The sequence below is a fragment of the Lutra lutra genome, chromosome 18, assembly GCF_902655055.1.
Source record: "Lutra lutra chromosome 18, mLutLut1.2, whole genome shotgun sequence".
Taxonomy (NCBI): domain Eukaryota; kingdom Metazoa; phylum Chordata; class Mammalia; order Carnivora; family Mustelidae; genus Lutra; species Lutra lutra.
In genome coordinates, this window is record NC_062295.1 from 3,381,589 (window position 1) to 3,409,199 (window position 27,611).

The following is a 27,611-nucleotide window of genomic DNA, read 5'->3' on the forward strand; positions in this document are numbered from 1 at the left end:
GCTGGGCATAGAGATTGCTTAGAAACAAAAACTTTAAAAAAATGCATAAGGTATTCCTAATATTAAGACAAAATCTCCCAGGGCGCCTGGGTGGCTCAGTCAGTTAAGTGTCTGCCTTCAGTGCAGGTCATGATCTCAGGGCCCTGGGATTGAGCCCTGCATTGGACTTCCTGCTCAGCAGGGAGGCTGCTTCTCCCTCTTCCTCTGCCCCTCTCCCTGCCTGTACGTGTGTGTGCTCTTCCAAATAAATACATAAAATCTTAAAAAAAAAAAAAAAAAAAAAAGACAAAATCTCCCAAAACCCATCTCCACACAGGAATGCTCACATTGGGAGTGCCTGGGTGACTCAGTCAAGCATCTGACTCTCGATTTCAGATTTCAGCTCAGGCCCTGATCTCAGGATCATGGGATCAATCCCTGTATCTGGCTCTATGATCAGCAAAGAGCTTGAGATTCTCTCTCCCTCTCCCTCTGCCCCTCCTCTCTCGGTCTCTTTCAAATAAATAAATAAATCTTTAAAAAAAAATTGTGGGGGTGCCTGGGTGGCTCAGTGAGTTAAAGCCTCTGCCTTCGGCTCAGGTCATGATCCCAGGGTCCTGGGATCGAGCCCCTCATCGCATCAGGGGCTCTCTCCTCAGTGGGGAGCCTGCTTCCCCCCTCCCCACGCCTGCCTCTCTGCCTACTCGTGATGTCAAATAAACAAATAAATAGGGGCGCCTGGGTGGCTCAGTGGGTTAAGCCGCTGCCTTCGGCTCAGGTCATGATCTCAGGGTCCTGGGATCGAGCCCCGCATCGGGCTCTCTGCTCAGCAGGGAGCCTGCTTCCTCCTCTCTCTCTGCCTGCCTCTCTGCCTGCTTGTGATCTCTGTCTGTCAAATAAATAAATAAATAAAAATAAAATCTTAAAAAAATAATAATAAATAAATAAATAAATAAAATCTTAAAAAAAAAAATTGTGTACATCGATGTTCAGAGAAGCATTACTCACAAGAGCCAAAAGGTTGAAACAACTCAAATGTCCATCAACTGATGAATGGATAAACAAAGCGGTCTATCAATGCAGTATTATTCAATGAATAGTATTATTATTAGTCAACGAATATCCATTCCTTGTGGAGTATTATTCAATGAATATTTACTCTTTGTTACTCAGCAGCATAAGAAGGAATGAGGTGCAGACATCTGCTATAAGGTGGGCGAACTGTGGAGACATGATGCTCAGTGAGAGAAGCCGTACACAAGAGGCCACATACCATGTGGTTCCATTTGTATGAAAGTCCAGAAGAGGGAAACGCACAGAGATAGAAAGCAGGTTAGTGGTGGGCGGGGGCCGCAAGGGCAGCTTGTGGGGAATAAGGGAATGAGGAATGACAAGGGCACAGCTTCCTTTCGGGGGCTGATAAAAAAATGTTCTACAATTGGGACGCCTGGGTGGCTCAGTGGGTTAAAGCCTCTGCCTTAGGCTCAGGTCATGATCCCAGGGTCCTGGGAGCCTGTTTCCCTCTCTCTCTCTCTGCCTACTTGTGATCTCTCTGTCAAATAAATAAATAAAATCTTTTTAAAAAATTAAGCAATACACATTTTTAAAAAACTACTGAATTGCACACTTTATTAAAGTATTTTTTTAAGATTTTATTTACTTATTTTACAGAGAGAGATCACAAGTAGGCAGAGAGGCAGGCAGAGAGAGAGGAAGAAGCAGGCTCCCCACCAAGCAGAGAGCCCGACGCGGGGCTCGATCCCAAGACCCTGAGATCATGACCTGAGCCGAAGGCAGCGGCTTAACCCTCTGAGCCACCCAGGCGCCCCTGAATTGCACACTTTAAATGGGCATATTATATCTATTTGAATTTTATCTCAATAAATCAATTAGAAAAAAATAAGGATAAAATGTTTTTGGTTCCTTTCTTTCTCCAAAACTTTAGCTAAACCTGTTGTCTGCCTTCAAAATCTATCATCCATCCAATCATTTCTTCCACCCCCAGCCTGTCATTTCTCATCTGGGTTGTGAAACAGCTCTCCCTGAGCTCCATGCCCTCTCCCCCTCTGCACAGGCTCCGTTCCCACTCCCTGGTTCCCTCCACACAGGCTTGCTCCAGGAGGAGCAAGCACACCAGACCCCCTGCCCCCCTGTGCTCACTCACTGTGCTTTCTGCTGGGAAGGTTCTTCCCACACAGCCGCCTGGCACCCCACTCTCCTCCCCTGAGACTTGGCTCCTTGTCACCTTCCTGGCAAGGCCCTCTCCTGTCACCCTGGTGACACTGTCTCCTGACTAGCCTTCCCCCTCCCCAACCTAGTCTTTTTCTCCACTGCACCTAAAATCATCCAATAAACTAAATAACTTTCTTATTTGGTTTCCTCATCAGAAATTTTGTATCCCAGCACCTTGGACAGACATTGGATGGGTGGATGGATGGATGGATGGATGAACGGGTGATGGTGGCAAAATATAAGGCCTTCCCTCCACTCAGTGGCAGAGAGTTCCAGGAGAGAGGAGATTCAACACTGGGATTCAGAACCAGAGAAGTGCCCTTGGGTCAAGTCATTTAACCTGCCCAGGACAACTTTTCTGTGATCAGAAGGTCATAGAAGCAGTTGCCTTATCAGCTCAGAAGGTTGTTGTGATAACCATGAACTGGATTCCTGAATTAAAGACCCTCCCCTTAAACACAGGGCATCTAATTGGAGGGGAGGGGAGGGGGCATGAAGAGAGAGCTCACCTCCTAGCAGCAGTCTCAGGGACAGGTAGGGATGGGGACCACAGGAGCTCCTTTGAGGAGTAGGGCATTTGGGGTTGATCACTGCAGAAGCCAATGAAAGGTCAGGAGGATGGGAAAAGCCAGACAGAAGAGAATGAGGAATGCCAGGCTAGGAGTCCAGACGACATTCGCCAGGAAGCTTTTCTAGAAAGGCCAGCAGACCCTGGAGACCTGTCCCCATCGCTGATCTCCTCCAGAACCAGGACAAACCACAGAAAGGAAACAGCTACAGTCACCAGCTTCCAGAGCTGCCTCTGGTCTGGGGACCCTGAAGTCTGCTGTGAAGAGACCCAGATACCTACCCTTTTAGCCCACAAGGAGGAGCAGAAAGGCAGACATGCCAGGAGGCAAGCCTCTCACTGACAGCGGCAGGGGACACACCTGGAAGTTCTCTTTCCAAGGGGCTCCCTCAGAGGCTGGGGAGGCACCAGCCACAGCTGGGGCAGGAGACTCTGAGGGCCTGGGCAAGGGCACTCACACAGGAGAGCTGGGCCTAACACTGCCAGGCCTGAGTCACTGGCTTCTTGGCCTGCAGCTCTCTCCATCACATAACCAGCTGAGAAACACAGCCCCCAGGACAGGCTGACTCCACGTCACTCCATACTGGAGCACACCCAACAGGGAACTGAAGAACTCCCCCGCCCCAGCCTCCCCGGTACAAGCCCTCGGCTGGGCGGCCTCCTGGAATTGCCTGCCCGCGGCCAGCTGTCCATCCACCCATTCAACACACTTGGGCTGGGTGTGTCAGCCGAGCTCCAGATCAGCTGCCGGGGCAATCGTGTGGGCCGTGGGGCCAAAGAGAGGCCCAGGGAAATAGGTGCTGTTTGTGCCCAGCAGACGACCACCAGCTAGGGGGCAGACGGGCACTACACATTCAGAGCCAGCACCTGCTCTGCTGTCGGGTCCGAGGCTAAGGAGCCAAAGAGGTTGAAGGGTACCCCCTCCCCCCAATTCACATCTGGTAGGAACCTTGGAAGGGGACATTATTTGGAAATAGGGTCTGTGCAGATGTAATTAAGATGAGGCCACACTGCATAAGGGTGGGCCCTAAGTTCAATGACTGGTGTCCTTACAAGAAGAGGAGAGGACACACAGACACAGAGAAGAGGCCATGTGAGGACACAGAGGCAGAGCCTGGAGAGATGCATCTACAAGCCAAGGAACGCCAAGGACTGCCTGATCCACCAGAAGCTGGAGAGGCAAGAAGGATCCTCCTCCAGAGCCTTCAGAGGGACCAGGGCCCTGCCAACCCCTCGATGTCTAACTTCCGGCCTCCAGAACGATGAGAGGTTAAATTTCTGTGATTTGAAGCCACCCGGCTTATGGCCGTTTGTTAAAGTGACCCCGGAAAAATAACACAGGAATAGCACCGAAGCCTGGCCCTATAAGATCTTCCCAACCCCTCTCCCACTGAGCGGCGGTGCTTCCACCAGCCCCGTGACCCCAGGCCCTGTCCCACCTGCTCCCCTTCTCTGCACACACAGGCTACTTATTTTTAGCCCCTGATTATATGGTTCCCTACTCCTGTCATGAGCGGGGACTCTCACCCCTCCTGGTTCATGAGCTCTTTGAGGACAGAGAATCCGAAGGATATTAACAGCCCTAAGGAGGGGCAGAGATGTGGACGGATTCCCTTGATTGTTCAGGTTTCATGATATTTGAGGAAACCGGTGGCAGATGTCAAGCCAAAGGAATAGCAGGGACAGCCTATAATTACTGCCATGGTCCTTTCAACCTGAAAAAGTATCTGATATCAAAAAACACGTTAAGCATCCGATAGCCATGTTTAAAATTTAGGCAGAGAACAACGCCACTCTGTAAATAGGGCAAGTATTATTATCCCATTTTATGGGCAAAAAAACAGGTGCAAAATGGGAAGGGACTTGGTGGAGGGTTTGTGGCAAAGCCTGTGCTTGCCCAGCGCTCTGGTCCCTTAGGGCTCACCGTGCCCCCCTCCCCTCGCCCCAGGCTGCCTGCTCTGCAACCTGGGTGGGTAGCGTCAGGTGACAGGGCTCCAGGTGAAGAGGCTGCTGGCCTATCTATCAATTCAGGAAGGAAATGAGGCAGAAAAAGTCAGGAGAAAAGTGGATTTGCCCCTGGGCTTCTATCCCTCTCACGACCTGTACCCAGGCTCATTCCTGAGACTAGGATGGGCTCCCCAGGCCATGGCAAGGGCTATGATCCTTCTCCAATCTTTCCAGACCACATCCTGGTGTCCTGACTTCCTGGGATAAACCAGAGAAATCAGTGTTCTTCTACCAGCTGACATAAAGGATAGGAGGAAATGCGGGAAAAAAACAAGAGACCCACAAAGTGGCCAGAAGCCCCTCTGGTGGGCACAGGTGCACAGAGCAGGCCCCTGGAGGACCAGGTGCACTCAGAGACATGGTTTCCATGGCAATGGCCTCATCAAGTTTATACCTATTGCCATTTGGGAAAATTCCGTGGGGGACAACAGGGCTAGCCAAGGTCCTAACCGAATGGCCACTTGGAAGAGGACCAGGGGCCACAGTTTTGGCAGTGAGCTGGTAGGGGGAGGGCGCAGGAAGGGGGCTCCCAAACACCAGGGCTCTCCCCTGGCCTGGTTCTGGGCTGAGTTCCCAACACAACCCACTTCCTGCGAGCCCAGAACTCCAGGCCAGACTTTGTCTGCACCTGTTTGAGCTCAGAATGCACTCCCTGCTCTGGAAGGACCCAAAAATATCTGGGAGGGAGAAGGGGAGGTGCTAGAGTATGCGGAGGGGCCAGGGAGAGCCACCTGGCTCAGCATTCCAGACCCTTTGCCCACCAGGGTGGTCTGATCTCCCCCAACAGGAGCCCCACAGCAGAGCCAGAGCTGGGCTCCTCCTGACCCTGCCAATGCAATGCTCTGAGAGTCCCCACTCCGGGTTCTGATTGCCTTCCTCCTCTGCCGGTACAAATCGTCTGCTCTTTCATCGGACACTGTTTAGCACTTTGAACGAACCAAGCAAACCAAAGGCCATGCTAGGCACTGCTGATGCAGAGGGGAGCAAGTTCAACAAACACACAGCCCCTCTCCTCTTGGCACTGGCACTGACGCTGTGTCCCCTTCCTCCCAGTGCAGCTGAAGCCCTGTCCCTCCGTGAGGCGGACCTTCCAGCCCTTCTCTGAACTCCAACCAGAGCCACTGGGGGAGGGGGAGGTGAGTTCAATTTTCTCACCGTGCGTGTCATAGCCCCAAACAGAAGTCAGCTCCTGGGGGCAGACACAAGGCCCGCTCCTGTCTGGGCAGTCCTTGGGCTGGAAAGCTCGCTTTTCAGAGGAGGGCCCCTATTGGCACCCCTCTCCTGTCTCTCTCCAACGTGTTCCTCCTCTCAGTTGCCACTGTGTCCCCCACATCTCTTTCGTTCTTTTAATGGCACTTAGTTAACATGGTGTTCTGTTCGTTCCCCGTGCACAATCCAGCGACCCTACACTTGCACGCGTCACCCGTGCTCATCACGACAGGTGCGCTCCTTCATCCCCATCACCTGCTTCACCACCCCCCCACACACACACATACTGCTCCCTCCCGTCATCATCGGTTTACTCTGTAGCCTTAAGAGTCTGCTCTTGCTTTGTCTCTTATTTTTTCCCTTTGCTCATTCGTTCTGTTTTTTTAAATTCCACATATGACTGGAATCATACGATACTTGTTTTTCTCTGGCTGACCTATTTTGTTAGCATTATACTCCCTAGCTCCATCCATGTCATTGCAAATGGCAAGATTCCATTCTTTTTTATGGCTGAAGAATATTCCTATATATACACACACTACTTTATGAATTCACCTGTCGACGGACATGTGGGCTGCTTCCATACCTTGGCTACTGCAGATAATGCTGCTGTGAACATCAGGGAGCATGTATCCCTTTGAATTAGTGCATTTGTATTCTCCCAGTGAACGCCCAGGAGTGTGACTGCCGGGTCATAAGCTAGTTGCATTCTTACATCACTTGCTGACCACACACTCTGCCCCTCACCTCTAACCGTAAATTCATTCTGTTCCCAACCCAGGGTGCGTGCCCCAGGGAGGGCCTCATCTCCCCTTTCTCCAGAACTCTGCACTGGGCCCTCCTTCTCCCCGAGGCTAGCCACACAGCCCACACCCACTCTGTGCCCTGTAGCATTCGGAGTGGACAGAGAACAAGAGGGTCAGTGCTTGTCGAGGTTGTAAAAGACAACGACCCCTGGGGGGAGCATCCACCTAGCACGAGCACGGAAGGAGAAAAGCCTTTTCTCATTGCGTAACAGCTTTGCAATGAAGCTGGGGAGCCACCCTCAGCTAGGCCAGTGTTCCACCTGAAATCCTTCTGGGCCCCAGGATTTAGAAAGGAAGGAGCAGCAGTGACTATGTTTTCATGTGGCTCTGATGACATGGTCCCAGGGAAGACAGGCTCCTATGGAGGCAGCAGGCAGGAGCTGCCTGAAGGCACCATAGTCTCCTTCAGAATCCGGCCCCTGGGCACACCCACCCCAGAGTAACGTTGGGCAGCCTCCTCTCTGCGTAGATAGGCAGGAGCTTGAGAGCCCTGGAGAGGAGACTGTTGTAGGGTATGGCTGTGGGTATGAATGGCTGACCTCCTAACAGCTCCACACTTTCAGAGGCAGGAACCAGTTCTGCTGCCCAAGCCCCCAATCCTGAGACCAGGCCACTCAGGAAAGGCTGCTCAGGAGCCCTCTGTGAGGGAGGATGAGGAAGTGACAAGCATGGACAGGTCCCTACCTAGGACCTTGACTCGGAACAAAACCACCTTCAGGGCTGGAGAGGGATGCAGCTGAAACTAAAGCAGACAGGACTTCCCTGATCCCAAAATGAGCCCTGCTGATGGGCGTGGCAAAGTCCTCCCAGCCAGGAAAACACCCCAGAGGGAACCTGAGCCTGGGCCTGTCTCTGTTGCACAAGAAGAATGAGAACCCAGGCGTCATCCTGGGAACTCACTGCGAACCTCCAAGCCAGCTCCCACGAAGTCACTGATCCTGATGGAATCCAGACACAGAGCTGTCCCTGTTGCAGGTCCAGGGGACACCTTAGGTGGTGGAGCTCGGGGGCGGACTTTGCCCTGGTTCGAGGGGACAAGCTTACCAGGGGCCAACAATGGCTGGCTCATCGTTGACTCGATCTCTGGACTCTGCCTGCTTTTTCTCTAGCATCTGAGACCAGGCTCTGGTCTTGGCCCTGCTGTTCCATTCCAGGAAATGTGGGGCAACTGGTCTCCCCTTCCACCTCACAGTCTGGTTCCTTCCCTCCTACCCCACCCCATGGCCCTCCAGGAGCTCTGCAGTAATCCTAGGGAAGGAAACCCACCCCCTAGCTGAGCTCTCTCGCTGGCACCCCAGCTCCTGAGTTTGCCTTGGAAGTGCAATGTCCCTCTGAGGCCCCCATGATGCCATGGTATGTGTCCCCTAAGATCTGCCCCACCCACCCCACATCTGACACCCTGGCCACTTCCTCTCCACCTTGTGTCCATCAGTCCTTCTCTCTCTTAGGACCCTCACCATTGGCCCATAAACACACTTAATCTTTCTAGTGTTGAGAAAGCAATTTGCTACCTCTGCAAACCCCCTAGCCATGTACCCCTATGTGTCCTCTATCCCTCCTGAGCCCACTGCCCAAATGTGTCACCTCCGTGCCCTCCCTAGATGCACATAAGGCCCTCGAGCTCTGCCAGCAACCTTGGAGATATCAAAACCAACACCTCCTCTTCCTCCGTATCTCTGTGGCATTCCATCCCTTCGACCACCCTTCTAGAATGCGCCCTTCCCTTGGCCTCCAGGTCACCATCTCTTCCCAGGTCACTTCCGCTCTTCCTGAAATCCACTCATCTTCCTCTTCCCACTGTCCCAATCTGGCACTGTCCGGTGACCATCCCTGAATCCCTTCTTCTCTCCCTGCAAGAGCTTCCTTCATGACCTCATAGTCTCATCTTCACCCGACTGGATCTCATCTCTGGACTTCCAGACCATCTCCATCTTGGCACTCCAAATTTGTAATGACCCAAATGAACTTTTAATATCTGTTCTTTTCTCTCTCTCTCTCTCTCTCTCTGGCAAGATCATGCCTCCAGTGACTAACGCCAGACCCATGAAGGCTCCCTCTGGCAGGAGACCAATAAATTTTCACCCCAGCGATCTGCTGGGTCTGCCCTCCTCTCCACCTCTACTCCCTCATGGAGCTCATGCCCTCTAACCCGCATTTCCAACAGGTCCTCCAAGCCTCCCTTGCCCTCTGCTCCCCACAAACACCTGCCGGAGGGATGCTTCCCAAGCCTTCGGTGGTCGCCCACCGCCCACAGCACAAAGCCCCCTCAGAGGCTAAGCACGCAAGGTTCTTCACAGCTAGCCCGACCCAGGCTTCCAAGAAGCTTCCCCACAATCCCACTTCACTCTGCGTGCCCTTTTCCCTGTCCAGTTCTTGTCAGAGCCACAACATTTCCCGACAGCGAGTTCACTCAGCCTGCCACTTATGTGGAATTCTCTTCCTTCCATTGTTCCATGTCTGAATGCTACTTTCTTCAAGGCCCATCTCAAATACCCCATCACCTGTAAAACATTTCCTGATCTACTCAGTCAAAACTAATCTCCCCAGGCGCTTCCACCCCACGTCACTCTACCTGTACCTCCGTCCCCACACTCACACGTGTCCTGCTTGTGTTCGTGCAGGTACGAGGTGGGAGACGCCCTATCTCCCAAACTGGAGGCAAGCGTGCCAAGGACACAACGCCAGTCTGGATACCCCCGGTACCACACCTAAACAACAGGAGGTACACCATAAATCTGGGATGATTAATACATGGTGAGATGTGGAAAGGTGTTTGAATGAAAGGCTTTGCACTCAGGCAACATTTAAATGCAAGGGTTTGGGCCATAAGTGGGTCTGGATTTGGATTTGGAGCAGGGAAGGTGTCCAGGAGAGAGCTAAGCCCAACATCCCATAGTAGCAGACCCTACCCCAGCCAACCATACTGACCACACCTTCGTTCCAGGCCAGGAGGAACAGCACCTAGACCCTGCCCTTGGCCCTGGGACCCTGCCAAAGAGGAAGACCCACCTTCCTCCTGTGCCTCTAGTGATTAGGCTCCTTCCCAGCCCACCACACCTAAATGAGCACCAAACAGCCAGAGGGATATGGCTGGCCTCATCTGACCTCCTCCTGTGGGAGCAAGGAGACCTGAATCTAGCTCTGGCCCTGCCTTGAACTAGCTATTTGACTTTCACTGTCACACCCAGACATGGGACAAAACCAGCATTTCCCACTCTAGTTCCACGGGCCACCAAGCAAAGTGGCACATCCATGGGCAAATCCCAGTGAGTGCGTTGCAGACTCAATGTGGGAAGTGGCAGACCAGATGCTCCCTATGGGATCCTCCAGCCACACTGAGCCAGGGGTCAGGGAAACTGCTGGAGACACAGCTTCTGTGGGGCTTCAAAGGCTTCTGCTCTGTCCCTAAGACCCCTGAGCTCATGACCTGCTCTCGGTAGCCCTCCCCATGGTGGGTCATGCAGCTGAGCTGCCCTGTTGAGGGAACACAAACACAGCACCTCTCTGGAGATAACCAGACTGGGGTGGGCGAGGAGGGGCCACAAAGGGGTTCCGGACAGACCCTCATCTCTCATGGAGGGGCACGTCAGCCCCAGTGTGCACCAGCTTCTCACCACTGGGACGTCAGTGTGGAGGCCCCAGCAGGCTGCAAGTCTGCAGACCAGGGCTGGGCTGGAGAAAGATGAACAGACTTAGAATTCCTATCTGCCCCACTCTCCACACCAAGGAGACAACAGGAACCAAAGACGTCCCAAATCCAGCCTAACAATCACCAACGGCAGGAACCCAAATGCCTTCTCAGCACCGGCCACTCCTCACCCCACCCCACCCCACTCTCAGAGGAGTCAAAGGATCAACAGCATCCGGAGGAAAGGTCCTCACAGGTGGCCTCTCCAAAGGCAGAGGGAGTTAGGCAGCCATCAGAGAGAGACACTGAGGGGAAGACAGGAACTCCGGGGTTGGGGGAGACGGCCCTGGACTGCACATGCCTGTCTGTAATTCACTGCCCAACCTTGTGTGCATCTCTCATTTCTCTGGCTTTCACTCTTACTTTGACAATGAGGGGACAGAGTAAACCAACTCAAGGCTGCTTTCCCCCCGTCCTTGAGCAGGCCTGTCACCAGGCAAAGTCCCCAAGACAAAGACAAGAATCCCCGTGGTCACAAATGTCTGGGGGCCATGGATCAGGAGGGGGTGGAGACCTGGGAGATGCCTGGTGATTGGGCTCTAGCAGCTCCAGCTGTACCTAGCATCAGGAGAGGCCCTTAGTCCCTTGCTTGGGAACAAGAAGAAGCTGCCATGGTCCAGAAGACCACAGAAGCAACATGGGGACAAAGAAGGAAGGGTGGCTTCGGTCCCAGGAAGCAGGAAAGAAAGGAAGCCATGCAGAGAGGGGTAGGATGGGAAGAGGGGGTGGGTAGGGTGGGAAGTTCAGGAGCAAAGCTGCTGCCTTTGGGCAAGGCGGCATTTACTTAGTGGCACAATTCTAGGGGGAAATCAACCAGTAGGAAGGACTGTCATTATATGGGCAGGGAGAAGGCACATTTATGGTTGGAACCTCCCAGCGGGTGCAGGAAAGAACGATCCTTCAGGGTAACCTACAACTGGAGCAGTGATAAAATCAATCCCCACGGAAGAACCCACAGCGCAAGTGATGAGTGGGAGTGAGGCGAGAAGGAACCCTGCATGTGGTGAGCAAGGTCCCCCTGGAAGCCAGGCCAGGGCCACACCACAGAGTCCAGGAAGCAAAGAGCGTGCACAGACAGGATCTTCGCACAAAGTGCCTGCCTGCCTCCTCTCCCCATGATCCATGGCAAGATCCTCCCGTAAGGCCCATAAAACATTTCAGATGTCCAGTTCCCTCGTTGGGATAAAAGATGAAGGATGTCCCTAAAAGGCTAGAAGTCCCTGAGCCTGCTGTGTGGAAGCATCGAGGCAAGGTGGCAGCTGGGGCTGGGCGGAGCAGGGCAGGGGCTATGAAGGGGAGCGGGCAGCAGTGGCTTGGGGCTCAGGATCCAATTACACTGCTGTTTCCATACTTAGCTACCTGACAGCCCTTTGGAATCCTCACCACTCCAGCCACAGCAGCCCTGCAAGGCCCAAATTAACTCAAGGGCAGTCAAGGGCAGGGCCCAGCGGCACATGCAAGGCCAGAGCCCCCCACCTCGGTCCCTAAACCCCCAAAGGGAATATCGTCTGCTTCTGCCCGCCACCTGCTTGAGTGGCGGGGCTGGGACCTCAACAAACAGAACCTCAAAGGTTGGAGAGGCTGCGGCTCTGGACCCCATGGTCCCCTGTACGTCTGAGGACTGCCAACTCATAGCAAGGCGAAGCAGGAGACCCAGATTCCTCCGGGCACCCCAGATCACCCCCTGAAGCATCCCCAGGGGGGACCCAGCCCCAGGAGTCTCAGGAAGAGAGAGGTGGCAAACCCTCTGGTGTCCCCTCCATGCCTATAAATAACCCCCATGCTGTAACCCGAGCCTCCCCCTCACACATGAAGTGCTGAGATCCCAAAGGAAAAACCATTCGCACAGTCCCCCAGTCCCCTTCCAGTAAAGCCCCCGGCCTAGGTCAGGGATACTCTGGAGTATCCTGCTCCTCTCCTGAACTCCGTGCCCAAGCCCCAACTCCATCTCCAATCCCGTGCCAAACTGACCACTCCTCTTTCCCACCAGTCCCCAGAAAACCCCCAATTCTGTCCGCTGAGCCCAGTCATCAATCATGCAAAGCCAGCCCCCTGCCTAATCTCCACCAGGTGGGAGGGTCAACACGACTCAGACCTCCAGAGCCCCTCCAGCCCCAGGACTGGGCTCTTCTGTTCATCTAGGGGGGGGGGTCCTCTAGTCTTAACTTTTGGGGTCTTCTTCCCCACCATCAACTGGCCAGACCTGCCCCCTGGCTCTCAGCCCTTGGCTCAGGCCTCACACCTGCCTGCACCGCTCAGTTCACGGCTCCCACTTCCTCTGGCCTCCCCACAAGCCCCTGACTACGCTTGGGGTCTCTGTACCCAGTTTCTTCCGGGGACCCAGGGAAAAGGGAATGTAGACGATGGTGAGACCAGCCAGGAGTAAAGGTTTGCCATCAACCCCAGGAATCCCAGAGGCCTCATCCCCCATCTATCACTCAAGCCTCTCTCGTCCCTTTGCCCCCCACGGTAAACATAAAACCTCGGGGCACATGGGGGTCACCGTCTGGCCTGGCTGACAGGGGTGAGAGTCATACCTGTTTGTCCTGGGAGCAGGAGCGAGGCCACAAAGCAGCAGAGCAGGACCAGCGTCCTCATGGTGACTGCCAAGAGAGCCCAGCTGCTCCTCGCCTCTATTTATAGGGCTGGTGGCGGCGCAGGGTGGAGGAGAAGGGTCACACAGTCACTAGGGCAACTGGGTGGACGTGATGGGGAAGCAGAGCAGACCCTGACAGGCTGCACGGAGGCTCGCTCTGCCACTGCCCTGCCAGCTGCCAGGCCCCAGAAGGCATTGCCCGGGCCGGATTCTCTCCCCACAAGCAGCCTTGGGGTCATGTGACACAGGTCACAGGGGAGGGGTGATAAAGAAAACGTGGGGCATCCCTTGGGTTAGGTCTGGGGGCTGGGAACCCAAGTCTTTGCAGTATCTGAGCTAACTTGTTCTGAAGACTGGGACAAGTCAGTGACCTTCAGTATGCCTCGGTTTTGTGAACGAAGGAGCCTATGTGATAGCCACCAACCGAGGTCTTGGCCCCTCCCCAAAGGTCAGGAAGGTGAAGCCACAATGGCCGGTTAAAAGAAACCTGCAACATCTGACCTCTGAGGTTGGTGGCTAGATATAGAATGCTGACAGGACCGAAAAAGGGGGACCTAGGAGATGTGTACCCTGCTGTGATGTAAGCCAATGGACAGAAATCCATTTCCAGTAACAGGGGGGTTCCAGAACCTTCCATCATGTCTGCAATATGCTATTCGATGTAATTTTCCCAAGAGCATGTGATGGCCCCTAAGAGCCAGTTCTGTGAAGCTGAGTGACAGCAGACACTGGTTGGTCGGGCTAGGGGGAAGGCTTCACTGTGAGGGTAGCAGTTGGCCATTGAGGAAAGGAGCTGAAGTCAATTGGCCATTCTTCTGTGGGCTTTACATTGAACACAGCCTTACTGAAGTATAATCCACATGCAGTACAGAACACTATTCACATCTGATACATTTTGACGTACATGTAGAAACACGATTACAATAACAAACTGAGGGCGCCTGGGTGGCTCAGTGGTTTAAGCCGCTGCCTTCGGCTCAGGTCATGATCTCAGGGTCCTGGGATCGAGTCCCACATCGGGCTCTCTGCTCAGCAGGGAGCCTGCTTCCCTCCGTCTCTCTGTTTACTTGTGATCTCTCTCTGTCAAATAAATAAATAAAATCTTTAAAAAAAAATAAAATAAAATAACGAACTGATTCCTCACTCCCAAATTTTCCTCATGTCCCTTCCTAGTTCCCTCCAACCACCCCCTTCCCCGCTGACCACCATGGAGCTGCTTTCTGTCGCTACACCTTATTTTGCATTTCCTAGATCTGAATACAAATTGAATGTTACCGACAGTGTTACCTGGTTTCTTTCACTCACCATAATTATTTTGAGACCAATTGTCACTGCCGTTATGTATTGATAGTTCAATTCCTTCTTTTTTTTTTTTTTTCTCTCAATAGTATTCCACTGAATGGGCTGACCACGATTTGCTATTCATTCTCCTCTTGAGAGACATTTGGGTTGTCTCCAAGTTTGGGCAACGACCAAACAAGCTGCTGTGAACATTCGTACATGATGCACCTTCTACACGTTCACTTTCCCTTCTCCTGGGTAAATATGCAGGAGGGGAATGGCTCGGCCAAACGGTGAGGTACCTGTTTAATTTTTATTTTATTTTATTTATTTATTTGACAGAGATCACAAGGAGGCAGAGAGGCAGGCCAGAGGGGTGGTGGAGTAGGCTCCACGCTGAGCAGAGAGCCCGATGCGGGGCTCGATCCCAAGACTCTGGGATCATGACCGAGCCGAAGGCAGAGGCATTAACCCACTGAGCCACCCAGGCGCCCCCTGCTTAATTTTTTTCTAAGGTGACGGTGCCATTTCACATTCCCACCAGCAGTCCCTCCACATCCTTGCCAATCCTTGTAGACATGTTGTGGCATTGTACTGTAGCTTCAGTCTGCGTTTTTCTGATGGCTAGGGGTATTAAGCACATTTCCATGTGTGTACTGGTTGTCCACTTCTTTCATGTGTCTTTGGTGAAGCGCCTGTTCAACTCTTTCACCTACTTTTTAATACGCTTGTTTCCTTTTCAGTGTTGATAGTTTTTTATATACACTGAATACAAGCCCTTCCTCAGATATGTAATTTGTAAATATTCTCACTATCGGTGGCTTGTGTTCATGTACCGAAGTGTCCTTCAAAGAGCACAAGTCCATAATTTTTATCAAACTCAAAGAACTCTTCGCCTAACCCAAGATGCCCAAGATGTTTTCCTATTTTCTCCTTAGCAGTGTAATAATTTTAGGTTTTACATTTAGATCTATGATCCATTTTGTGTAATTTTTAATACGTTGCAAGGTATAAATCAAAGTTTAGATTTCTACACATGGATATGCAGTTGTTCCTGCAGCATTTGTTGAAGACACTGTCCTTCCACTCAAACTGCCTTTGCAACTTTTATTAAAAATCAATTGAGGGGCGCCTGGGTGGCTCAGTGGGTTAAAGCCTCTGCCTTCAGCTCAGGTCATGATCCCAGGGTCCTGGAACTCAGCCCCACATCGGGCTCTCTGCTCTGCGGGGAGCCTGCTTCCTCCTCTTTCTCTGCCTGCCTCTCTGCCTACTTGTAATCTCTGTCAAATAAATAAATAAAATCTTTTTTAAAAAAAAGTTTTGGGGTGGATTCCTGGGTGGCTCAATCAGTTGAGCGTCTGACTCTTGGTTTCCACTCATGTCATGATCTCAGGGTTGTGGGATGGAGCCCTGCATGGGACTCTGCACTCAGTGGAGAGTCTGCATAGGATTCTCCCTCTCTTTCTCTCTGTCCCTCCCCCCATTTTCTCTCTAAAATAAACAAATAAATTTTTTTTGAAAGATGTTATTTATTGGGACGCCTGGGTGGCTCAGTTGGTTGGACGACTGCCTTCGGCTCAGGTCATGATCCCGGGGTACCAGGATCGAGTCCCACATCGGGCTCCCAGCTCCATGGGGAGTCTGCTTCTCCCTCTGACCTTCTCCTCACTCATGCTCTCTCTCACTGTCTCTCTCTCAAATAAATAAATAACATCTTTAAAAAAAAAAGATGTTATTTATTTATTTGAGAGAGAGATAGAGGGAACACAAGCAGGGGGAGCAACAGAGGGTGAGAGAGAAGCAGGCTCCTCACTGAGCAGGGAGCCTGACACAGGGCTCAATCCCAGGACCCTGGGATCATGACCCGAGCTAAAGGCAGATGCTTAACCAACTGAGCTTCAGGCGCCCCAATAAGTAAATCTCTAAAAGGAAAAAAAAAAAAACAACAACAAATGCCCCATCAGGGCTCAAACACGCCCTTGCACAGACATGTTCATATTGTGCTCATAGCAGCACAATAAACAAGAGCCAGAAGATGGAAACAATCCACGTGCCCAACAGTATATGAGTGGAGGAACCAAATGTGACCTATCCATACAATGAGATATTATTTAGCCATAAAAAATGAAATTCTGGGGCACCTCAATGGCCTCCCACATGAGGCCAACGTGCTCCGGGGACACATGCCCACCTGCCGCCTCACCTTGCCACAGGATCCCTCCCGGATCCCATAGAGAATGAGAAGGCCTCTCCCCTGATCTCAAAGCAGCAGCCCCCCACCACCCTCCAGTGCCTGCCCAACCCCACCAACACCTCCTCCTCCCCATAGGGAAGCAGGAGATTTTCATCAACTCTCTCTTCGAGTTTTCCGACCATCCTCTTTATCTACCACAGGGAGGAAGGCAATGGGAGACAGACGAGCTCATTTCTGATACCCATGCAGCACGTGTAGCCTTCTCTAGTCACTTTCCTGCTTCCTCTTTAATTGGATCCAGAGGCTGTCCACCAGAACAGGCTGCACCCTGGGGGTGGGGTGGGGAGTCTGTGACTTGGGCCCCCTAATTCAGGAAACTCTGCAGCTGTCACTCCTCGCTCCTTTTCAACACCAGGGGTGTGGTGGGGGGGACAGTGGGTTTAGGGAGGACATTCCTTTCTACAGCTGCCGCATGGAGGCCCTGCACCCCGCAGTCCTACCCTCCTCTTGGTCAGCATGCGCTCCTGTCCATCAACACCAGAAACTTGCAACTCAGCGGGGACACAGAAGAGAGGGGACCAGGACAGCGGGGTGGTACTGGCTCTACGCCTAGCCCAGGACCTGCAGGACCAAGACAGGGTAAGCAGAACTTCAGAGAGAATGATAAAGGCAAATGCCACAGCACAGTGCCATCCAGGAAAGCACAGAGGCAACTAGGTAAAGAAGGGACAATAGGAAGGACTCAGGTGGGACAGGGTGAAGCCAGAGCTGACAAGGTCTGAGATGAAGGATGGCCAGGCCAGCCAGCTCCAAAGGCAGCTAGAGGATTTCCCTGTGCTTTACATACTTGTCCGAAGCCATTGTAAAGCCAGCTCATCAACTGCTAAGGAGGCTGAGGCCACAGGAAGGCTCCCACCTCCGCCAGACAACCCTTCAAACGTCGCCGAGCGGGGCCGACTCCTCCCCTGCCAAAGATGCCCCAAATCGTGGCATATGTGGCATTTATTTATGAGAACCCACCCTGTGCCAGAAAAGCATGAAGACGGCTCCCGAGTACTCATAAAGTATAACAAGCAAGCAAGACTGAAAGTTAGAGTACAAGAAAACCGCACCAAGGCCGGCACACAAAAAGGAGCCATTTGTAAGGCTGGCACAAACGCGAACGGCACTACGTACGTAAGGCCCTCACATGTGTGTAACTTGATCACTCGCCAATTCACAGTGTCCTTAAAATAAGAACAAACCAGCTGCTTGGGAGAAATGAAATTACTTCTGATACTGAGACTCCACAGGAATTTCTTCTGAGGATCTTCTTCGTAAGAAGGACGCAGTGTAACTTAATGATCCTTGAGAACATCAGCAGACATACATTTCCATGAGGTTTCTCCCTAACAGACACCCTTAAAATAGCCCAACAGAGGCCAGGAACCAAGAATGCCCAGTCCCCTCCCAAAGAACCCAAAGAGGGTCAATGGTACGTGTTCAGGATGTATTTTCTCCTCCGCTGCCACTTTACCACTTCACTCACATGACAGTAGAAGGGGAAATTGGCACAATTTATTTGGGGTGACAATATCTACTAAAATATATTCATGATAGGGGCACCTGGGTGGCTCAGTTAAGCATCCTACATTTTAAAAAATATTTTTAATTATTCTTTTATTTGAGAGAGAGAGAGGGTGAGAGACCACAAGCAGGGGGAGCAGCAGAGGGAGAAGCAGGCTCCCCGCTGACCGGACCCTCCCAGGACAGGATCCAACCCAAGCCGGAGGCAGACACTTAACCGAATGAGCCACCCAGGCACCCCAAGTGTCCTATTCTTGATCTTAAACTCAGATCATGAGTTTAAGCCCCATGTTGGGCTCCATGCTGGATGTGGTGACTGCTTAAAAACACAATAATAATAAAATAAAATATATTCATGATAGCTGTAAGTCACAAGCAACCCAAATGTCCACGGCTAGGTGAAAGGCTAAATCCACTGTGGTATGTATTCATGCAATGGAATAAACTTGACCATAAAAATGAATAAACTGCTGATACACAGAAAACCATAAATGCATCTCAGAGACATTGTGTTGGGCAGAAAGACAGACAGTAAGAGTATAAATACTATACGATTTGTAGGATGATCTAAAATAGGCAAAACTAGTCCGTGGTGACAGAAATGAAAATGGTGGTGAGATTTCACTCCACCCCCACCAGAAAGGCTGAAGAGACGCAGGCATAGTCTGACGATGCTGACTGCCGGGGAAGATGCAGAGCAACTCCGACACGGCTGGTGTAAAACGATCCAGCAACACACATACCAAACGCAAGCAGATAAAACTGGTAGCACGTGACTGAGTAAGGCTGGTGCGCTGCACCGGACCCGATGACCTGGTTCTGGTCTGGACCTGAGGTATGCAAGACCTCAGGTAACACAGGGGAGGCTGGGTAAAGGGTGCACGGTACCTCCCTAGACACCTAGTTGTTTCCACAAAAATTTTTAAAGTTTTAAAAAAATAAACCACTTGAAGCCCTGGTGGGGTGCCGGGTACACGGGTGTATACCGAGTTTGTGAAAACTCACGGAGCTAAACCCTTAAGCTATGCTCCTCTTCTGAGCCTGTATGATGTGATACCTCAATAAAGAGGTTTTGTGGAACACTGCCTTGATCCTGTCTCTCCTAGGCCCCCAACCCTTCAGGAAAAATAAAGTCCAAGCTTCTCAGCAGCCTTGGATGTCCTATGCCATCCCACTCCCACATCTTCTCCACTTATTCCTCCCCCCAGGCCAGCCCGCACAAAGCCTGCAGGACACCATGGCCTTCCAGGCCACTGGGCCTGGCCCCCAGGTGGCGTGGCCATCTGGACCGGGGCTACTGTACAGGTAGCTGCTAACCCTAGACCCCTGTCACTGTCCCTCTCGTGGCTGCTGACCCTGGACCTTGTCACACACACCCCAGTGTGGCTGCTGTCCCTGCACCCTGTCACACACACCCCAGTGTGGCTGCTGTCCCTGGACCCGTCACTGTCCCCCTCATGGCTGCTGACCCTGCACCCTGTCACTGTCCCCCTCGTGGCTGCTGACCCCAGACCCCTGTCACTTTCCCCTCATGGCTGCTCACCCTGGACCCTGTCACTGTCCCCCTCGTGGCTGCTCACCCTGGACCCCTGTCACTGTCCCCCTCGTGGCTGCTCACCCTGGACCCCTGTCACTGTCCCCCTCGTGGCTGCTCACCCTGGACCCCTGTCACTGTCCCTCTCGTGGCTCCTGACCCTGGACCCTGTCACTGTCACTCTCGTTCCTGCTGACCCTGGACCCTGTCGCTGCCCCGCGCGAGGCTGCTGACCCTGGACTTGTGGCTGTCCCCACATAGGCACGGCCAAGGCAGACAAGCTTCCCAAACGCGGCAGGAAGAAAAAAATGAGGTATTTCCTGCATAGTTTCTTACATTCGTCACCTGTTCTGAGATGACACTGTGGATGCTGTGGCTTAAAAATTAAACATGTCATTAAAATTAACGTCACCTCTTCCTTCCACTGCGTCTCTGTTCCTTCCACTAAGACTCTCGCCGCACCGCGCCGGATACGGCACTAACACCTGGGCGAGTCCTTTGCTCCCTCAGGCGCGTGAGGAAGTAGGCGAGCGCCTCCGCGCGGGGAACACGCGGAAGCCGCACGTTTGCGGCGTTTGCGTGCGAGGCGTGCGTGAGAGAGCGCGGGGGGCGGGGACAGGGGCGGGGCCAAGAGAGCAGGCGGGCGGGAGCGCGCTCTAGGCCGCCTGAGGCGCCAAGGAGCATGCGCACCGAGGAGGCGGGATTGGTGGGGGTCGTGTCCGGGAAAGGGCGGGGCCGCCTCCGCGCCCTTGACTTCCGCCGCCTGCTGGGGAGACCGCCTACTGTCGCCAGGCGCGCCAGAGGGTCGGAGGAGGGGGACTTTCTGGCCCCGCCTCCAAGTTCCTCTTCTGGCCTATAGGAACTGAACAGTCCCGCGAGCACCGGAAAGAGGCGGAGCCTCCGCCCTCGCCGGGCCTGGCGCCCTGGGCCCACAGCGCCCTCTATTGAGGCTCTTAGGAGCTGCATGGAACCTGTCCAGAGCGCTTTGCACCTGGCCCTTTCGAAAGGGTAGCTCCTCGGTCCTTGGGAAGGGGCATCCCCACCCAGATCCTAGGTAAGCCCCTCCCCTCAGTCACGCCTTCTAATGTGATTAAGTAAATTCATCTGTGTAGACCCAAAAAAGGAAAATTTGCTATAACGCTAAGTGAAAGAAGCTAGCTAAAGTGAAGAGGTAGACATTGCATGATTCCATTTATATGACATTTTGGAAAAGGTAAAACTATAGAACAGATCGGTGTGGTTGCCAGCATCTGGACTACAAAGAGACAGTGGCAACAATGAGGATGAGGAGGACTGTAGTGATCGTTACACAACTCTACACATTTGTTAAAACTCATAGAACCAAAAACTAAAAAGTGTGACTTTTACTAAAAGTAAGCTACACTTTCATTTTTAAAACTCTAAAACATTTTCATCTTTAAAAACTCCAACAGAGGGGTGCCCGGGTGGCTCAGTTGGTTAAGCAGCTGCCTTCGGCTCTGGTCATGATTCTAGAGTCCTGGGATTGAGCCCCGCATCGGGCTCCCTGCTCGGCAGAGAGCCTGCTTCTCTCTCTCCCCCTCTCCCTGCCGCTCTGCTTGCTTGTGCTCTCTCTCTAGCTCTCTGTCAAATAAACAAAATATTAAAACAAAACAAAAAAACTCCAACAGAAAGCAGATTGGTGGTTGCCAAGGACTGGGAGGAGGGAGGAATGGGGAGAGACTGAAGGAGGTAAGGAGTTCATTTAGAAGTGATCCAAAGGTTTTGGAAATGGATAGAGGTGTCAGTTACCCAACAATGAATATACTATATTCATTCACTATAAAGTGAATTGTTCACTTTAAAATACTTAATTTGGGGCACCTGGGTGGCTCAGTGGGTTAAAGCCTCTGCCTTCAGCTCAGGTCATGATCTCAGGGTCCTGGGATTGAGCCCCACATCGGGCTCTGCTCAGCGGGGAGCCTGCTTCCCCTCTCTCTGCCTGCCTCTCTGCCTACTTGTGATCTCTGTCAAATAAATAGATAAAATCTTTAAAATAAAATACTTAATTTTAAGTTATGTGAATTTCACCTAAAAACATTAAAGGTTTGGGGCACCTGAGTGGCTCAGTTGGTTGGGCGACTGCCTTTGGCTCAGGTCATGATCCTGGAGTCCTGGGATCGAGTTCCCCGCATCGGGCTCCCTACTCGGCAGGGAGTCTGCTTCTCCCTCTGACCCTTCCCCTTCTCATGCTCTATCTGTCTCTCATTCTCTCTCTCTCTCAAATACATAAATAAAATCTTAAAAAAAAAAAAAAGAAACATTGGAAGTTCTAAAAAAAAAAGTTCAGGCTCCTGCCTCCCTTTCTATTCAATAAGCCGGTGTCTAGAGGCATTCACCGTGGGGTGAGATGTGAAGTGGTCATTCCTCTCTGGCCTCAGTGCCCATGTACCTGTCACAATGCACACATGACAAAAAGCAGGAAAAGGGGAACACTTGAGGGGTTTTTTTGGTTTTTTGTTTTTATTTACCTATTTGAGAGAGGAGAGCACATGTGCGGGGGTGGGGGGGGGCAGGTAGAGGGAGAAAGTCCTAAGCAGATGCCACACTGTGCGTAGAGCCCAATGCAAGGCTCGATCTCATGACCCTGAGATTACTAACTGCCGCAAAACCCAGAGTTAGACACTCAACTGCTCAACCGACTGACTATACCACCCAGGCACCCCAAGAGGAGCAGTCTGTAAAGCTCTCTCTGGGCACGGAGGATTAAGAGACTTTAAGATCCACCACCCTACCCAATAAGGCAAACTTCCCTTGTCCGCTGACTTCCAGCTTCAGATGATGATGAAACTGAGGCTCAGAGATCAACGGGCTCCCCCAAGAAGGAACTGGCTGCTGGCAGACAGACTCCAGGACCTGCTCTCTTTAACACCACACCAGGAGGTAACACTCCCTTCCGTAGCTGGGGAGACTGAGGTTCAGGGAGGTTACACAAGATGAGGAAGTGGCAAAGCCCAGGGACAACCAGGACCCCTGAACATCCTGTGTCCTTTCTCTAAGACATAGGAACCTATTTCTTGGTGGTTCATTCTCTCCTTGCCTCCCACCAAGGAGTTGGGAGACACTCCTCCCACCCCCAACACCATCTCCCGTCTCTGCACGATTGAGGGAGTAATCCTGGGAACCCTGGAGTCTGGAACCCTGACTGCTCATTGCAACACAAGCTGAGGGAAGTCATCACGCTCAGGCACACCCAGTCCCTTCTGGGGGGCCCCAAGAGCACCCATACTCTACTCCAGGAGCCTTCCCCAGCTCCTCAGGACAACACACACCCAGGAGACACAGAACCTAAAAAACAAAGTACAAACTTTATTTTGTTTCTTTATAAAGGCACGGTGGCCTCTTGGTTTTTCCCCCCACTTTCTTAACAAAATATAATAGTTTCTCCTTGAACACAAAGACCTCAAAATTGTAAGAAAAAAAATTTCAAAACAAAAAAGCAAAACAACAACAACAAAAAAAAAACCAAGAAACAAGAAACAAAAAAGATAAACGAAACCAAAACCAAAAGAACCAACAACAAACAAAACAAAAAGAGAAAGACAAAGACATTTTTGGGGTAGAAGATGGGAAATCCGGAGGGAGAGGTGGGGCTGGGTGGTGATTGGGAGTAGCAAATCCTCGTGCTGAGCCGAGGCCGGGAGGGGAGGGGAGAAGGGCAGCAGCAAACCCCAACCGAGAAGCACTGTAGACCCCCGGGGCCCCCAGAGAGCCCTGACCCAGCCAGACCCCCAACCCATGTAAGTGCTTACAGGAGAAAGGAAAAAAACAAAAAGAGGAGGGAAAGAGTCAAAAACTGACGGTCTCAGGCTGGTTCTGGGGAGGGCAGAATACCTTGGGGTTTTGTTTGATTTTCCCTGTTCTTAAAAACACGTTGAAATGAAAAAATGCTTTTTGGCGGAGAGAGGCCAGGCTGTGTCAGCTTCCCCCAGCCTCCGGGGCGAGGCCCAGCCCCAGGTGTCCCGGTGCTCCCACGAGCTCCTGCCACCCCAGCCCCCCGGGACCTCAGGCCAGGTGGCTTCGCTCAAAGGTGGATTTACAGTATTGAAAAAGAGGTCATAAAAGAGACCCAAATGACGTCATAATTTTGTAAAAATTCCTCACTCGTTCACCTGCGTCGCTCCCTGTTGCTGCCCCCCGGCCCCCTCCAGCCCCAGGAAGGGAGAGGAGGGCTGGGGGGTGGTCAGGGAAGCCCCCCGTTCCCTGCTGGCTCCTCCCGGCTCTGGTCCATGGCGTCGCTGTCTGAGGCCTCTGAATCGGAGGCGGTGTCAGAGGCGTGGGCCTCGGGGCAGCTGCGGGCTGGCTTCACGATGACCGCTCGCCGCTGTTCCTCCTCCTGCTCCTGCCTTTCCTGGGTGCCCTCGATGTGCTGGATCGCCTGGGGCGGGGGGGTGGGGCAGGCTGTGATGAGGGCTGCTGAGGACACTCGGACAGCCACCATCCCCTCCCATCCCCCACACACAGCCCAGAAAGGCCCACAAGTGAGCCTGGCAAGAGAGCGACTGGCCCGCCCAACCTTTGGAACTCCTCTGCTAAGCTGAAAAACTCCTCAAGAGAATCACGAGCGTCCCCCATGGATATATTTCAAAGTGCCTGTTCACTTATGCATGGTCTCTGTCATTAACTTTATTATTCAATTTACTGGGTTTATGTGCAACTACAGTTACAGGGGTTGATGGGGTTTTCTGGTTTCTTTCTTTGTGACGCTGTTGGGTTGCCCAAGGGGCACCACGCGAAGGTGGGCACAGCAGAAACCTTGGGCCTGACCCACAGAGCCGATCATCTCCTTTCTTCCTCCTGCGCTCGAGGCTTCCCTGTCTCCCACCCAGCCGCTGCCACCTGCACCCCGCCTCGGGTCCTGGGAGATGGAGCTCAGAGGAAGCTCTGAACCAACCCGAGAGCTGGATGCAGGAGCCTGACACCAGGGCTCTCAGGGAGCAAAGAGCCCTCTCAGCAAATCCCACAGAGGGAAGGAACGGGGTCTTCCAGGGCATGCTGCCCACCCCCTCCTTCTCTGCCCGAAACCTTCTCTGGAGCCGCCTCCCACCGCAGACACAGAAAGGGAGAAGCGGGGATGGACACAAAGGGCCTGTTCCCACACGAGAACCCGTCCCCAAGCCCAGGTACCTGCACGATGGTGTCCAGATTTTGCCGGGACGTGGAAACAGAGTTGATGACCGAGGAGGGGCCCATGGTGACAACGTTGATGTGGTGGGAGGGAGGGGGTGGCGCGGGCACGATCACTGTGGGGTGGTGGGTGGGGGCCGGAGGGGGCAGGAGCTGCAAGACAGAGGCCCTCAGTCTCTTTCTGAAGGTTCCAGGAGCTGCCCCTTCCCTTCTGTCGCTCACAGAGGATGGCCCTCAAAACCATCTGCTTTGAGAGAGCCTCTGCCAGCCACCCCAGCCCTCGAACTCCTTCACTCAGAGGGCCAGCCAGTTTGTGCTTCACCCCTCTTATTTTAAAAAGGAGGGAAAGGAGGGAAAGGAGGTCGAGAGAGGCGCTTCCAGCCATCCGAGATCCCCTGCCCCTCCAACCCCGCTCTCCAGCACAAAGGAAGCACTTCAACATCTAATAAATCCCCTGGCTGAGGGGCACCTGGATAGCTCAGTCGGTTAAACATCCGACTCTTAATTTTAGGTCCGGTCACAATCTCAGGGTCGTGAGATCGAGTCAGGCTCCACGCTCAGCAGGGAGTCCACTTCCGAGTCTCTCTCCCTCTGCCCCTCCCCCCACTCATGCTCCCTTTCACTCACTCTCTCTAAAATCAGTAAATAAAAATTTTTTAAAAAGTAAATAAATCTCGGGGTGCCTGGGTGGCTCAGTGGGTTAAAGCCTCTGCCTTCGGCTCAAGTCATGATCCCAGAGTGTGGGATCAAGTCCCACATCGGGCTCTCTGCTCAGCAGGGAGCCTGCTTCCTCCTTTCTCTCTCTCTGCCTGCCTCTCTGCCTACTTGTGATCTCTGTCTGTCAAATAAATAAATAAAAATCTTTAAAAATAAATAAATAAATAAATAAAAGTAAATAAATCTTAAAGAAAAACACACTGGTTGTCAGGAGCGTAGATGCTGGGTTTAGACGGCCAAGTCCCTGAGGATCCCGAGTGGGCATACAATGTAACTTTTCTGTGCCTCAACTCTGCCATCAGTAATATCAGAAGAGTAAGAGCTCAGGCCTCCAAGAGCCACTACAAGGCTTCAGTGCCCTAAGCACTGAAGGGCACTGAGTCACCCCACTGAAGCCCAGAGGCATGGATACTCAGGTGAGAGCCCCTCCTGGACGCCTCCCGCTCACCTGGGTCCGCAGGTGCTGCTGCTCCCGCTCTAGTTTCTCCTGGTGCAGCAGCCGCACCTGCTCCTGCTGCTGCTGCAGCTGCACCTGCTGGGCGATCACCTTGAGCTTTTCCGGATACATGTGGGCCTCCAGCGAGCGCACCTGGGGACAGGGCAATAGGTTCAGGGGCAGGGCTTGGGCCACACCCTGTCGCCTCCCCCCAGCCTGGCCCTGGGACCCTTCAGGTCGGCCACCCCAAGCTCTGTCCTCCGCCAAGCCCTAGTATGGTGCTCGGCCACCCTTAAGGTAGAGACCAAAGTCCTCAGCTCAGCCTGCCGGACTCGCCATGACTCATCTCCTCTCCTGCCGCCCTCTCGCCCGCACTCCCCTCCCACCGCCAGGTCCCTGCCCAGGCTATTCTGGGCGGAGCACCCTTCTCCCCTCTCTGCATGGTTGACTTCCAGACTTGACCTCCCAACCTCAGCAAAAGTCACTTCCACGGAGAGGCCGTGAAGCAGCCTCTCTGCAACCAGCCCAAGTCCGCCTCTCTGGTGCCCACCGCTGGCATGTGGCTTTTATTACAGCTGTGTTTTTATCTTACTTTCTTTTGTTAAGAAGTCATTTACTTGAGGGGCCTCTGGGTAGCTCAGTGGATTAATCCTCTGCCTTCGGCTTGGGTCATGATCTCAACCCTGAGTTGGGCTCTCTGCTCGGCAAGGAGCCTGCTTCCCTTCCTCTCTCTCTGCCTGCCTCTCTGCCTACTTGTGATCTCTGTCTGCCAAATAAATAAATAAAATCTTTAAAAAAAAAAAAAAAGTCATTTACTTGAGAGCGAGCAAGAGCGCATGCCTGCGCAGACAAGTGGGGGGCAGGGGGTTATAGAAAGAGAGGGACAAGCAGACTCCCCACTGAGCAGGGAGCACGACATGGGGCTGGATCCCAGGACCATGACATCGTGACCTGAGCGCCCCAGACGGCCCACAGCTGTGTTTTTACAGTGTGAGATCCTCTGACTAAGGTTCCTCCACCCCATACAGACAGTGACCCCGAGGAAAGTGAGCTGTCTGCTTTGGTCCCCGCTGGGTCCCTCACTCGTAGGTCAGGAACAAGGCAGGTGCTCCTGCAAATACCTGTTCAACCCAGGAGCCTCACCTGCTCCTCCAGCATCATGCGCACCGAGCGCTCCTTGTCCAGCTGCTGCCTCAGCTCGATCATCTCCCGGCGCAAATCCTCCGCCTTCTCGTCCTCCCAGATGTCCGGCGACCCGATGCCCTCGTCCTTGTCCTCAGCCCGCCGCCGCTTGGGGGATGAGCCGCTCAGCTCCTGGGGACCCCAAGGGACCAGTGAGTGTGCCCCCATACTACCAACAGCAGCAAAGTCAGAGGACCCCCCCACAGCCCCCAAGCCTGCCTGGCCCAGGTGCACCGGCACTAAGGAGCCCCGTTCTACAAAGCCAAAAAATGGCCAAAGGCCAGGCAGGGAGGCAGAATGGACTTCCTTTCCAGAGCCCACCCCACTGCACTTGACCGATGGGTAAACTTAGGCCCAGGAAGGCAAACGCCTGAAGTAGGCAAGTCGGTGGCAAAGATGCAGCCCTTAACCCCATCGAAGTCCAAGGCCACGGTGGAGCCAGGACAGGCCAAACAAGGGAAAGGGAGCCAG

The 27,611-nt window shown here is 52.9% G+C and overlaps 2 protein-coding genes across 6 annotated transcripts in view; both read right to left on the minus strand.

The window, feature by feature from the left end:
• SRL (sarcalumenin) overlaps positions 1–13,260 on the minus strand; it is a 37,633-nt gene extending 24,373 nt beyond the window's left edge. The window contains exon 1 of the mRNA XM_047714481.1: positions 13,027–13,260. Coding sequence (XP_047570437.1) covers positions 13,027–13,087 — 61 coding nt within the window. The 5' untranslated portion in view covers positions 13,088–13,260. The remainder of the gene's footprint in view (positions 1–13,026) is intronic.
• A 9,707-nt stretch (positions 13,261–22,967) lies between these two features.
• The window catches only part of TFAP4 (transcription factor AP-4), a 35,312-nt gene continuing 30,668 nt past the window's right edge, over positions 22,968–27,611 (minus strand). For all 5 annotated transcript variants that reach the window (XM_047713878.1, XM_047713877.1, XM_047713875.1 and 2 more), the window contains 4 exons: positions 27,102–27,272; positions 25,971–26,111; positions 24,806–24,958; positions 22,968–24,056 (listed from right to left, as the gene is read on the minus strand). In XM_047713878.1, the coding sequence (XP_047569834.1) occupies positions 23,862–24,056; positions 24,806–24,958; positions 25,971–26,111; positions 27,102–27,272 (660 nt within the window). In that variant the 3' untranslated portion in view covers positions 22,968–23,861. The remainder of the gene's footprint in view (positions 24,057–24,805; positions 24,959–25,970; positions 26,112–27,101; positions 27,273–27,611) is intronic.